At 41.8% G+C, this 14568-nt stretch overlaps 2 protein-coding genes across 2 annotated transcripts; both read left to right on the plus strand.

The window, feature by feature from the left end:
• Window positions 1–3881: 3881 nt before the first annotated feature.
• LOC134184686 (receptor-interacting serine/threonine-protein kinase 2-like) lies at window positions 3882–10168 on the plus strand. The gene is made up of 7 exons (XM_062652431.1): window positions 3882–4054; window positions 9094–9412; window positions 9467–9627; window positions 9689–9735; window positions 9792–9935; window positions 10007–10066; window positions 10125–10168. The coding sequence occupies exons 1-7, from the start codon at window positions 3882–3884 to the stop codon at window positions 10166–10168; spliced, it is 948 nt and encodes a 315-aa protein (XP_062508415.1).
• Window positions 10169–10671: 503 nt separating this feature from the next.
• On the plus strand, window positions 10672–14568 carry LOC134185033 (uncharacterized). The gene is made up of 4 exons (XM_062652813.1): window positions 10672–10769; window positions 13528–13926; window positions 13999–14249; window positions 14320–14568. The coding sequence occupies exons 2-4, from the start codon at window positions 13575–13577 to the stop codon at window positions 14458–14460; spliced, it is 744 nt and encodes a 247-aa protein (XP_062508797.1). The 5' UTR covers window positions 10672–10769; window positions 13528–13574; the 3' UTR covers window positions 14461–14568.

Raw genomic sequence — 14568 nt, forward strand, 5'->3', positions numbered from 1 at the left:
ACAACAAAATAGCAGTTTTAACAGAAATATGCTTAATGCAGTTATTTGCCCGGAGACATGCAGCGTCACTGACATAGACAACAGAGGGACACTGCTCTAGAAATATGGAAGACGCACGAGACCTTACTATAATGCACAGTGGTGATCTTTAGTCGACCGAGATGTACCGAGATGTTCATGTCTAAACACTGTGTCCTTGTTTCATTGGCTTCCCGCCGTATCTTAGTCAAGATCTCGTTTGCAGCTTTCAATGTATGAGATAGACGCAGAGGAGGCGCGCGGAACTACATTAAGAAAAACGTTGTTAACCTATATAGCGATAATAGAATTTTTGACACACACCGACAGCGTCTGTAATTCAGTATTTCTATAGAAATATGAGCAATCTTTCCCTACTATAATCCCTCACGGGTGTTTGAGGAGTTAGAGTCACGACAACACTGTTGCCAAATGGTTCTGGGTTTATTACAAATTTGCGCTTGATCCTTTTAATTTTCGTGTCTCTCTTCACGCTTTCTCGGAGCTTGCCATGTTAATATGCCTGTCAACTATTTTCTCATAATCAGCTGAGACTGTACAAAATACAGAATTAGTTAAACTCTAGCTGGACACTATGCAATCCAGACTGGTTATCGCGTGACGCTGCACCTGCCTGAACTTGCAATTGACAATTGATTAGACAAAATGAAAGCAGAACTTGGAGAATTTGACTCTAAACTTGATATCTCAACAAACTGAGAATCAGGCACCATCGATATTAATGATAAATTGTCTGTATGAGTGACTTAAGGCACTGTCATGATTGCCCTGAGTGCATGACACAAACGTTTGTTCTTGTCTGATGATGCCGTTAAGCATGGCAATTATTTCTAAAGAAAAAATAAGTGCTAACAGAGAATCACACAGACTGCTAACACATAGTTAGTGTTGACCTTTGAAATGTAGCTTGATGTCATGTTGGTCGTTCCAGCATCAAATAATTAGAAGTTGAAAGCCTTCATTGCAGTCATCATCACTCAGATTAGTCTCGCGCAGCCATCCCTTCCCTTTTGACTTCCGTTAGCGGGGAGAGGGTCTGGTAAGTTTTCTAGATGTCTTAGTTCTGCCGACCCCAGCGTTTCATGAGGCATAAAGACGTAATGATGATGTGTTAATTGAGATAAGCGAGCAACTGATGGGAACGCACTACCAATTAGTATCCGCATGTACGGCGACGTTGCGACGTTTTTGCTTCTGTTTCTGCTGCAGGTGCTGCTGGACTTGTTCTAGATTATTTGTTCTCACTAGTTGCGTGGCTGCTTGCTATGGGCATAGTAAGAGGAGCTTGCAGGTCGTCTTCTTGTACGACAACATTGGCAGGTGAGTTGTTCTTCGGGAAATTGCATGGAGGCTTGTCATGCAGCTGCAGCGTTAGATCTAGCAACAGGACGAACAGCTTCTAGCTGTTTCCACCCCTGACGTAGCACACTTTATTGGCTTCTGTACTGTCAAGTTTGGAAGTTGCGTAATCACGCATTTCAAATTTTCGTAGGTGAGACGTATGGCACATGCTAGTAGTTGAATGCTGTTGGTTCTCAAAGAACAACTCACCTGCCAATGCTGTCGTACAAGAAGACGACCTGCGCGCTTCTCTTACCATGCCCATAGCAAGCAGCCACGCAACCTGTGAGAGCAAACGAACTAGAACAAAGTCCAGCAGCACCTGCAACAGAAACAGAAGCAAAAACTTCGCTGCACATGCGGATACTAACTAGTAGTGCGTTCTCATCAGTTACTCGCTTATCTCAATTAACATATCATCGTTATGTCTTTATGCCCCATGGAACGCTGGGTAGGCAGAACCAAGACATCAAAGGAACCTTACCAGACACTCTCCCCGCCCACGGAAGTCAAAAAGGGGAGGAAATGGCTGCGCGTGACTATACTCAGATTGGGTCTTACATTGGACAAGACATTTGTACAAATCACTGCCACGTTCATTCCATCAAAAATTCAATATTCTGTACCTGCAGATTACAAGTATAGATGCCATAGAATAACCATAGAGGCGTTTCATTTCATTCAGCTGCAAGAGAATAATAGAATACCTTGCATATATAATAATGCATTTAGTGACTATAATTCGTAAAGAAATATAGACAACTTACAAATAACACATGAATCTTTGTTTCTTGTTTCTTATCTACTTCGTGCAGAAACATTTCTGGTGCAGTGAATGCATTCCATGCGAGCTACTATTAAATTGTCCTCCTGACTGTCTTGAAATTTCTTTTGTTGTTGACAATCCAAAGTCAATAATATTTTAGCAAAGACATTTATTTATCTATCTATCTATCTATCTATCTATCTATCATTTTTTAGTTCAGTCTTACGTTCATTAGAATAGACAGCAGTTTTCATTAGTCTTTTGTGCTAGAGAAAGAAATTATTCAATAAAATCTATCTATCTATCTATCTATCTATCTATATATATATATATATATATATATATATATATATATAAAGGAGAGTTGTTTGTCTGTCTGTCTGTCTGTCTGTCTGTCTGTGTGTCCGTCCGTTGGAGCGTTTCCCAAAGACGGCGAGTCCGACCTCGGTCGAATTTGGCTCGCGCACGCCCAATTCATTAATATCGAAGGTGAGACTGTGGTCACCTTCGTGACTTCTCCCACGACGACGCCATTTCCCGCCGATCGCACTCGCTTCCGCTCGCGCGTGAGTATCTCCGGAATGGCGCATCGTATCTCCGCCGAATTTAGACTGTCCGTTCCCGACCGTCGGCAATTAACTTGTTTAATTAATTTTATTAAATACTTTAATGCAAAACTGGTTCTACCAAAAGCTGGATGACGCTGATCATGCGCAGTAGGAAAAGTTTATCGTTACTGCTCAGGCAACGACGCCCGTGTGGTTGTGCACCGCGAGGGTACCAGAGCCGTGTATATTGATACCAGAGCCGTGTACCCGTCTCTGATTGATACTATCGACGCGTTGTATGTATGTGCAACGATTTTCTAGTGCGCATGTCTCAAAGATAGCCAAAATACACGTAAATACAAAGACGTCATACTGTGCGCTGTGTCAAAGTAGCCTGATAAGGTTTCTTCAATCTTATTTGGCAAGCATTGCGATAGGAACATTCTTTAGATCACTCCCTCGGCAGCTGGTTTGGCTGGTGGTGTCGTTACTAGAGTTGCGCCGAGAGAATCAAACGTCAGAAGACAAAGTTGATCTATGTGTTTTTCAGAGCCGTATAAACGGCTCTGGTATTTTCAGAGCCTTATATAGGGCTCTGGTGTTTTTGATAGCGTCGGCCTCCAGACCCGTGTAGCGCCGATTTACTAAGAAATGGAAACGATTTTGAATCTGCGCTACACAAGTCTGGGAAGCCGAGGCTTTTTTGAGGTGATGGTCTTCGTTCGGAAAGGGAGGTGCGTATCCAGGAAACCCGACACACACTGTGTTGAAAGCAGCCCTTGATCGGCTTCAGACCAGCGCCAAAAGTAGCGAAAGTATTGCTCGCGTACGTCTAGACACGTTCGCAGTTTCGAAAAGTGTGTATACTTGTTGGTTTGTGTGCGTTTCGGTTGCGCAGCCGTTCATCGTCAAAACCGACGTAGAAAACGGCCGCCGATTGCTCTAATTAATTAACGTCTCTACTTGTGGTAACTATGTAAGTAAAGACGTCGATACGGTTTGTAGATGTATTGATAGAAAACTTAGCTACTGTAAGCGGGTCTGATGACAGGAAATGAGTAGAGTAAACACCCGGAAACAGTTCAAGGATATAAAGATTATTAATTTAATTAAGGTTGAAAAACATACGGGTAAGCTATGCACAGCAGAGGAGCTGGAGACATAACTATAGATACTCAAAGTCAGCAATGGCTGCTGCATGTCAACCGTCACTGTTTCGGTCAAATGACTTTGTATACAACAGAGATGTCGACTTTCTCGGTGCAGGTGGATTTGGTGAAGTCTATAGATGTCTCTTGAGAGATTCTGGTGAACAAGTTGCCATAAAGCTGCTCTCCGCGCCAACGAGACTGAAGCCAAGGTAAATACACGAAATGGGGTCTAGTAGGCAACATATTGCTATGATGAGTGCATGTTTTCCGGTAAGGTGGAGACCTTGTTACTAGCAGAGACTGCACCAACGCGGTAGCGTTGGTACGTTGGCTAGGAGTTGAGTTTGTGTTCAGTTCAGGTATGGGTGTCAACCGTTTATGCTACAAAGCTGATTTATATAGCCAACCTCTGCGCTTGCACGGAGCATGTCCTCAAATTTGTCATTGCACTGCATGGTCCCCTCTCGAGGGACCGATCCCGCATACAATTTCTCGATGACACGAACGCTAAACCTTCTAGTTTATTCGAATACACGCTCACATCCCTCTAGAATGTACGTGTCGTCACCCAAAGCAACACTTCCAGTGATGGAATTAAGACATTATGCTGATTGGGCTTTTGCAGTTACTCTCCAGGCAAGGGTATGATGACATCACATGTTGACCCCTCCCCTCTTGAAAATTACTGCCTAGGCACAGACTTCTCTCATCTTTGGAATTTACCGCTTAAGCGCAGACCTCCCCTCCCTCTCAGAACGTACAGCTTAGGTGTAAGCAGACTCTTCCTCCTCTCAGAAAGTTTTTACTTCGAGTGCCCTAAATAGAATGCAGTTTGCGCTTGCAATCCAGTATCCAAGTCTGCAAATATTAATTAATTAATAACTGTGATCATGAAGGTTACCCTTAAATTGCAGGGCTTGTTGCTCTAAACTGCTAGCTGTGGTTTGTACGATATGGTCTGCTCTGATCAATAAATGTGATCATTGAGCGGTGATCTACCGTAAGTATAACTGTATGTGGAATATTATCAATGACCAGGTGCAGGATACAGAAACAATTAGTGGAACTAACCTTTGGTCTGCATCTTCAGTACTAGTGGAGATGCTGCTTGCATAAGGATCACACGCATACTTTCCTGTTGAAACTTCTTGTGGCAGCATGAAATGATTGTAGGATTCTAATTCCTTCACTGATGTCTGCTGTATTGCTGGGAATTCTCTGGCTGCTGTTAATTGCAGAGATTGAAGAGATTCTTTAAAAACCCTTGTCTGGAGGAATCCATCGGTTTGACTATATTCACAAATGCACCACTGACAATAATTAACTAGATAACCCTTAGCCCCGACTTTAAATTTAGCTCTAATTTTAAATCTATAACTCTATACCTACACACTATGGTGTGATTGTGCCATTGACCCAATATTTGGTCCCCTATAAAAGTTAACGCTCTTTCCAAACTTCTTCACATTATACCGTATTTGCTTGACGAATGAAAGAGTTTCTTGGTGAGGGAGTATTCAACAGTATCTTGTGGAATACTTGCGTGGTGATTGTGGAGTGACAACTGTGGAAGATCTTGAAACTTAATTTGTGGACGTGCAAAAAGACGAATGGCGTTACTTGGGAAAACCCTTTCTTCCCCTTCCTCTTTTCGAGTGTGTGTGTGTGTTTGTGTGTGTGTGTGTGTGTGTGTGTGTGTGTGTGTGTGTGTGTGTGTGTGTGTGTGTGTGTGTGTGTGTGTGTGTGTGTGTGTGTGTGTGTGTGTGTGTGTGTGTGTGTGTGTGTGTGTGTGTGTGTGTGTGTGTGTGTGTGTGTGTGTGTGTGTGTGTGTGTGTGTGTGTGTGTGTGTGTGTGTGTGTGTGTGTGTGTGTGTGTGTGTGTGTGTGTAATATATTCTGCACTTGGATCGTAATAGCCAAGGCCACCTGGCTATATATACGACCACCTAACTGTCACTTAGTCAGTGGGCTATGTCTCAGAACGTGAAGTTGCATTGTACCCACTCTAAGACACAAGTTTCTTTATACCGAATATTAGATGATACCAAATGCAACTATATTCTATTTGTCCGCCACTTCGAAAGTGGTCCGATCGCTCGCAATTGTCTACTAACAGCGCCGACACTCTGGAACCCAAGGTCATATCTTTGTTTTTGGCTTCAGTAGAAATTCATCGACTGAATACGCAATATCTAACAATTACGAAGTATTTTGATAACAAACGAAAGAACAGTTTAATTGCAAACGTAGAGATATGGCTATATCTGTCGATCATAACGCGCGCAAAAAGCGACATTGCTGGATTGGTTCTTGTCTAACAGTCGCCGAAGGAGAAATGTTTCGTTGCTGAGGCAGTCAAAGAGTATAAAACCTCTTGTTTTCGCTATTTTAAATAATTGAAAGTAGATAATCTCATCTGGCTACGCGGATTATACTGCGTGTAGAGCTCTACAGGAAGCAACTGACCTAGTGATTACAGCCCGGACTCAAAGTCATTTGCAACATTTCGGTATTTGACGGCAGGAAAGATGTAAATATTAATGGTACTCATGTTCTATAGCACCGCAGATTTTTAATTAATTAATTAGTCAATTGAACAAGTCAAACAAGCAGGTATCTGCTTTATTATAAGCCTTCATAGAAACTACATGAAAAAGAATATGATTAAGTTGAGATAGAGAAATAGCTTATGTAGTTAGAGGTTTACATCTCAGAGTCGGTCGGTATCTTTGGCATTTGCACAGTCGTCATCTTCGTCTGTCATCTCGGAAATGGAAAGTCTTGTCGCAGTCAATATACGTGATTGATTGATCACAGTTGTCGCAGTTGTCGCCTCTACAAAGATTTGTGCATAGTACGTAGTAGCTTCTAGCTGCAAACAGTCCCGGGATTTGCCGTCCCCACGTCCTTGTCGGGACGGAATTTTCTTGAACAGATCGACGAATATAACCGAGAGAGTCGATAGCGAAGTCGAAGTCATACACATGTTTAGTCCTGATTCTAACGATCTCTCAAGTTATTCTCTGGCCTGTGACTTAGTGGCTTCGGTTTTTCTACAGCACATGCAGTTTACAGTAAGAGCTAATATCGATGAGAACTGCGAGGCCCGCGCCTTTGCGCGTACGTCATGCGGGGACGTAGTAGTTAGTACGTGGTGTCCCGGCAATGTACGCTAAATCCGGGGAATTTGGGCGTCCAGGTCCCGGATTTTCACGTCCAGAGGTTGGAAAGTGTGGTAACTGATTTATGAAGCCGCTACAAGCGGCAACTGGTAATCCACTATTGCAGTGACCTCTAATTTATGCATCTCTAAAACTGCTACAAGAACGGGAGGTTGCCTCGTCCATTGGACTGATATGGTTAGTGACTCTGTTTACAATCCAGCCATGACCATGCATGGGGCTGGAATTGTTGGGTTAGGTTCCAGGACGTGTTTCCAAATGTATGCCTGGTAATTAGCCCATTTAAAAATTGATATGTTCGTCCAAGGCATTTGTACTTGGGGGCAACTTTTTACACAAAGAAGCTTTGCACAGAAGGTCTTGTATCTATAGCTTCGTTCACGTACACGCAAGCATGTTAACTAGTACACAGTGCTGCACGCAGTTAATAATTACTATAGTACACAAATATGAAAAGATCTAACACTCAGATAGTCTAACAATTGCACATCGGATCTAGGATACTCAGCTTTGTACTTGTATACTTGTATCATACAGTTTGCCATTACACCATAATTTCTGTGCTACAGTTTCTATTAGATCATAACGTTCTAAATAAAACCAGCCGACATACACTAATAGCTGACATTAGACAGTACCAATGTGGTTCCGCTAGCTATAGGTTACTAAGAACATATTGCAGGTCAGAGATTGACTATTGCCATCTGCTTTTAACGTATGAAATTCCCGAACCTCATAAATAGTTTTTATCTCTCTTGAAACAATTGTCTACAGAAATTTTAGTGGTCTCTAGAAGCAATCGATGCTTTTCTACAGAAGAGCAACATGTGAAGTAACTAGCGAACGTCAAACAATAGAAGATAGAGTAAACTATTAGAGTTTGGGATACATGGTTTATCGGTTTTTATAGAAATACGTTAGAAAATGCATTTTCAACGATGGCAAAGCTGACCTCGGAATCCGTGATGTCGCAGCTGTTAGTAGTAAATTACGCGACTGCGAACGATCCGACAACTTGTAAAGTTGGGGAAAAGTGGAAAATAGTTGCATTTGGAACCATCTAAAGTTCTGTGTAGAGAAACTTGTGTCTTAGTTAGAGTACACTGGAAGTCAATTTTTGAGCTTCTCCTGAGACCTCGCCAACAGACTACAACGTTTATCGGTGAACGGCACCACAACAATATCAAAGTAACTGTACCAAACTCTTCCACGCCGTCCGGAAAACAAAAAAAGGGGAGGGGAGGTACGCTTTGCGAGCACTATCAAGAGAGACAAGAGAAATATTGCTGGTTACATATACACAGTAACGTAAAAGAAATTCTTACGAGCAAGGGGTTGCGTCGTGCAAGCCATGAATAAACAGAAGTTTTGGAATGTACTAGCTGTTTCTTTGGTCTCTAAAATGCTCAAGATCGCACAGGTGTTATACGTATATCTATATTAATAGGTCAATTCCTTCTCATTTCCTATGCCTATTGAAGCACTTATAGCTGGCTGTAACTACCTTCTATTTGTCATAGTAGAGTTGATTCACAAGGAGCATTAGTTAGTTCGTCGACAATCAGACTGATTGTTTTGATGATGCATATTCCTGAGCAATCGACAGGAGATCGTGCTGTATGCTCAAACCAAGAATAATTACAGTTGCTTTTAATTGATTAAGGCAATCTTGAGACAAAGAACTTTTCAGAAGCATTTTATTCGGCAAAGAGAGAAGAGCGACCTTTCAGCAGTACTGTACAGCACTGGTGACTGGAAGTGTCATGCTCGTAGCGTAATAGTTAAATTAACTAGCCACGCTTCTCCGGACCTCATTCAGTTTTGCACACAATACAATGTGTAGCAGACAAATATTGTTCCACCGAGCGAGGAGGCTTCAACTCTCTGCCCCCGGGTGTATGCGCCATCGGATAACTATAAAAGTGTACAAGTGAAAAGTGTACTGACGTTGTTAGTTTAGCAATTACTAGATTACTCTTGGGTGCTTGCGCTCAAGCGCTAAGCTCGAATTAGTTGGTCTAATTATTACGTTCTAAGTTGTGTTTTCAAGTTACGAACTTTCTGTAGTCAGGAAAAGATCTTTCTCGACGAAGTGACCATTCTCCATCGACTGATGGAATGTCCCTACGTCATTCGATTATTGGGTTTATGCACTGATCCTGGCAAGTACGCAATTGTAATGGAATATGTGGAAAACGGGGACTTGGAAGAGATGTTGATGTCAAACAATATGAAACATTCTAAAATTAAAGAGTGGAGCTGTCGACGGAGGATGAGTTTGCAAATTGCAAAAGGAATGGACTTCCTGCACAGTCTCAAGCCTCCAATTATACACAGAGACTTGAAAACATCCAATGTGGTAGTTGATCGTAATTATTTCTGCAAGGTAAACATTCAAGGATATGTGTTTTTACTGACTCTTAAAGACTTTTGCTGACAGATTATTGATTTTGGATTGTCAGCAATGAGAGAAATTTCGAAGCAGTCGACAAAACTATCTAGTAGTAGCTCGAGAAGGACGGGAACCGTAGCATTTACTGCTCCAGAAGTATTCCGGAACAAAGTAGACAAGAAACGTGAATCGAAAATTGATGTTTATTCGTAAGTTATCTAGATTTGACTGTAAATAGAATGCATTAATAATTCCCTGTTACACACGCAGGTATTCTATCATTCTGTGGCAAATAAGAGAAATGAAGCCTATTTATGGTTATTCTAATTGTCATTGCTTTTTCGATAATAAATAATATTGGATATTTATTTAGATGGAGTGGCGATTACAGTGATTCGTGCAAATGTGATGGGTAAACAGAGACCTCATCTGAGTGACAATGATTGCAGTGAAGACTTTCGAGGTATAATAATTCGCTGCTGGAACGATGAGCCTGATGTCAGGCTAGACTTCAGAGGTAAATAAACGATAACCCGATGTTGCTGTGCGTGTTTCTGTTTCTTTTTAAACATCTGCTTCGTTTTATAGAAATCACTACAATGCTTGAAGGAATCACAAGACAAATGTGTGCGTCGTGCAGTGAACACGGTGTACCATGTCACGACAGTACAGTTAGAGTCTTACATACTGACAATGCTATTGATAGCACTTCCATTCAATCAGTCGCTCATACAAATGCTTCATCATTAGTATCAAAGGTGCCTAGTTGTCAGTCTGTCGAAAGTTCTTTAAACCCTGCTGCGACTTCTTTTAATCCAGAGCCACGTTCAGGTGCTTCTCATGGCAGAATCACTCACTACAATTTCTGAATTATCTCCTATATTTGTTATAGTGTCAGATGAAAAGAAAACTGGAAGACAGAGTGTGATTTCAAGTTGCTCTGAGAGTGTGAGAAGAGACACTTGGAGAGCTAGACGGCATCAAAAGCAAATATTAGTAATAGACACGGAGCAACACGGAAAGAGTGCTTTAGTGTCTCTAACTCCACAAGAAACATATAAATTTCCAAGTCGGTACAATTTTTCAAACGTCTATCGAATTACAGGAATAAAAGCTACAAACATGGTTGCATGTTGAAGATGTAGTTGCCACTAGTTACACTAACAAATATTGCTTTTATGTTAGGAACTACAGTGGTCATCGAAATCTCTACATCTTTCTGATATATTGGATGCTGCGAAAGAGATTTTGACTACTATACGACACGAAGCAGACGAAGCAAGCACACACCATTTACAAACGGACATCTGGATACAACTCGGGAGGCAACTTGTTTTTGATGTGAATGAAAGTAAGGTTTCATGCCTCTTCCATAGTTGAGTCCAGCGGGTGTCCGAGAGTTAAAATTTGTTTATTGTAGTTGTTTTAATTTTCAGGTTTACGCTATAGATTGGCTATATCGCATACGTATATCACGAGTTTCTTCTTGTTACGTGTGCATTTTAATGACCGCATTCCGTCTGTGTGTGTGTGTGTGTGTGTGTGTGTGTGTGTGTGTGTGTGTGTGTGTGTGTGTGTGTGTGTGTGTGTGTGTGTGTGTGTGTGTGTGTGTATGTGTGTGTGTAAGATCCGGATAATGAACGAGGACATTTTTGTTGGAACGATCGGTTTTATTCCAATGATCTCGGTTTGACAGTACGTTATTTGTTGGTCTCTTTGCTTTCTTGTTGTCTTTAAGGCAATACTCTAACTCGATTTGTTACCCGGTGGTTGGTTGTCCAGTCAAGAGATATTGTCAAGATGAGCGTCAACAGGTATTTGAGCACATTCTAAAAAACTCATGACGCCAAAAATATACCAGAGGATTTTCGACTGCGTCATTCACTAGAGCCTTTCTTGTTTTGCTGTAAGCTGTGTGTTTCTCGTTGCACACGCATTGGTTTCAACGCCCTCGAGAGACACGCTAAGACTAGTTCTAGCCGAAGTACTGAATCGCGTCAAACAACCTGTTCCTCTCATAATAATTTCGAGACAATGCTAGCCGATAGACCTCTCAATACTACAGCCGTTTCGGGGTAACATAACGGTCACAACTTGGATTTCAAACCATCATCAAACTGTCATGAACCGCTGTCATTGGATGGTGAAGATTCCACAGTCATGTCATCTGTCAATGTGCGTAGCGACGGGATTTCCCTTCAAAAACGGAAGATAACAAAGGACATGCCAGGCCCCAGGTAAAGGTGATATCAAAAGACGACTTCAATTCAATTCGAAACCGTTCAGCACCATCAACTACTATTCGTTCCTGTCTTCCCGTAATAACGTCACCTGTGAGCAATACGGACGGATGAAGGTTTCTTGGAGGTGTAGATTTTGAATCTATTAGTGGATCAATCATTCATACTGTTTCTCACAATACTTAGCCATTTACAAGATTGCTTCAGAGAAAGTTGTGCAATGTCTCTTATAAGACTTCCAGTAAACAGTCGTGATCTGTTGGCGTCGAGTTAAATTGTTTCTGTTAACTCCGAAATTTCTCTTGCAACCAATGACACGTGGAGGAAAGTCTGCTTCCAAATAGTATGAGTGTTGTTATGAAAAAATGCAAAGAGTTGAAATTTAAGAAGTTGCATCAAGCATCTATGCCTTGCTTATATAAGCCTTTGCCAGAGAATTTTGATTGTTCAGATTCTGATTAAGTTCTTTCTTCTCAATTAGTCAGATCTGTCTTGTCTAGTCAGTTGACGTAATGGTTCACATAGAGCTAAGAAGCTTTCTAGAAATTTGGATAGGTATGTTACCATTCCAATGATTCGTCTCACACCGGCTTTATCTGTTGGTCTAGGCATCTTCTTGATTGCTTCCACCTTGTCCGGTCTACTGGATGTCAATACATGACCCATGTATGTGACTTTGTCAGTTGCAAACTTACCCTTGGCTGCATTTAGTAGTAGACCTTTTTCTTTGCATCGATTTAGTAGCGTGATCAAGGTAGCATCGTGATCATTTCTGGCAAAAGGAAGGGAGGGAGGGAGGGAGGGAGGGAGGGAGGGAGGGAGGGAGGGAGGGAGGGAGGGAGGGAGGGAGGGGGGACGAGGGAGGGAGGATGGTTCTTGAATATACGAGCGTAGAGCCTGGGACAGCGACAGATGCTGACACTCAAATTTCTTCAAGTACTTCCACTCGTCGCGGTATAACGAGCTTGTGAATGGGAAGAAACCACGTCCTCGGCTGTAAATACGTCCAAAGAAGAGCAGATACAAAGGTATTACGGTGTGCCTCATGAAATGTTCGCTCCTTGGTCAACGTCTCGGGACCAATCGAAACACCGGCTTTCATCAGGAAAATTGCAACAAAAAAATGAGAGATGACCAAAGAATTGACGTAGTTAATTGTCAGTGAACTACGACGGCTTAATTGCTGGACTACAGGAAACTCGATGGTTTTCACAAGCCATTTACTTTGTGGTTGATTCCGTCGTACCGTCATCAGAACGAAAACTGCCTGTTGATGGGTTGTTGTGGATCAAGGATCAAGGATATACTGAAACATAAGTACAGACAGTAGCTACTTCGTCTTTAAGCTCTTCCCATATGTGGGGCGACGTGGCCAGACACTGGCAGCTGTAGTTAAGTCAAATCAAGTGTGTGTGTGTGTGTGTGTGTGTGTGTGTGTGTGTGTGTGTGTGTGTGTGTGTGTGTGAGTGTGTGTGTGTGTGTGTGTGTGTGTGTGTGTGTGAGCGCGCGCGCGTGTGTGAGCTGTGTAGTCAGTTACTCGTAGCTGATTCTTAGAATTACGGGTTGTGGCTGCTATAACTGGTTTGCCAGACTAGTGGTGGTTGCCATACTTGGTCCAGTTTTGCCGAGGTGGTCCCAGAAATTGTAACCCTATACTTCTGACTATAGCCCAGTTTAACCCTAACCGCATATCCCCGGAACTGCCATGGCTAGTACCACGCAGTTGTTGCGACCTAATGCACGTAAAGCGTGCTGTATGTTGATGTCTAAACTTAAAGAAGTAATATAAATAATTGAATCTCTCTTCGTTTTGGATTCCTCATAGGTAATATGAGTTTGTGTATATACGTATTCTGTTTATACACTTAGGTAAGCCACATCAAAGTTGTTATTCTATTGAGAGTATTCAATCGAACATGGACAAAAAACAAGGCGGCAAATGGAAGTACGATTTTGAAGTAGGATTGCAAGAACTAGATGTGTCTCCTTTGTATCGGTTTCTTACCACGGACGCTTTTGAAATACGTTCGATTACTCGTTACGATGTGAAGGTTAGAACTCCGTCAAATCGAGTGCGTCGCTTCCAAGTGCGGATACCCGAAGACCAGAATGCTGGCGCAGGCACGAACACTGTAGGCGTCGATCGTTCGCAGACAACATCTCTTGACGATGTCGAGACGGTTGTCTTTTTTTCATATGACAACAGATTGCTAGCAGACGTCTCCATGCCATATAGTCCATTTGACTGTCGCTTATTCGTCAGAACAGGTCGTTAGAGAATAAAATGTTTGGTATTGTAAACATTAGCCTTAATTGCTAATTCCATGCATATGCTAGTAGGGATTACTGACGTTACTGATCAAAGCAATAAAGAAAATAAAGAGGACGATGTTTTGAACCAAAATTACTTCGAGAAAATCGTCATTGACGGCAAAGACCTAAAACTTCCACCAAAGGAGTTGCTACCTTTTGGATACCGGTTACTAGACTACAGGAAATGTGAGCAACAAACTTATCGATATCGAAGTTTCGAGTTGACTGTTACAAAACAAAAGGTAATATATGGTAAAGATGAGAAGAGTCCGGATAAAGTAAGTATTACCAACAACGTTTTAGCTTGTAGGAACACGTTTGACTAGTTAGTATACTTATGTATTGTAGCTTGATGTTCACATTTACGGTCTTGAATGTGATTCTGTACTACAACAAAATAAAAGGCGAGACTGGAAACCTGAAGATGTTCTTCCATTCATTCGAGAAATGTTGAATTGCGCAAAGAAAATCAGTTACAGTTTCTTGTAGAAAAGAAGGCCTACTTGAACAACTACTTTGTCTACATGGGAAAGTATTATGATGTTCTAGTTTGTCGGCATGCATTGAAGTGTGAAGGTTAAATTTTGTTGAGCTGAA

The sequence above is a fragment of the Corticium candelabrum genome, chromosome 9 (genome assembly GCF_963422355.1).
Source record: "Corticium candelabrum chromosome 9, ooCorCand1.1, whole genome shotgun sequence".
In the NCBI taxonomy this organism is placed as follows: Eukaryota; Metazoa; Porifera; class Homoscleromorpha; order Homosclerophorida; family Plakinidae; genus Corticium; species Corticium candelabrum.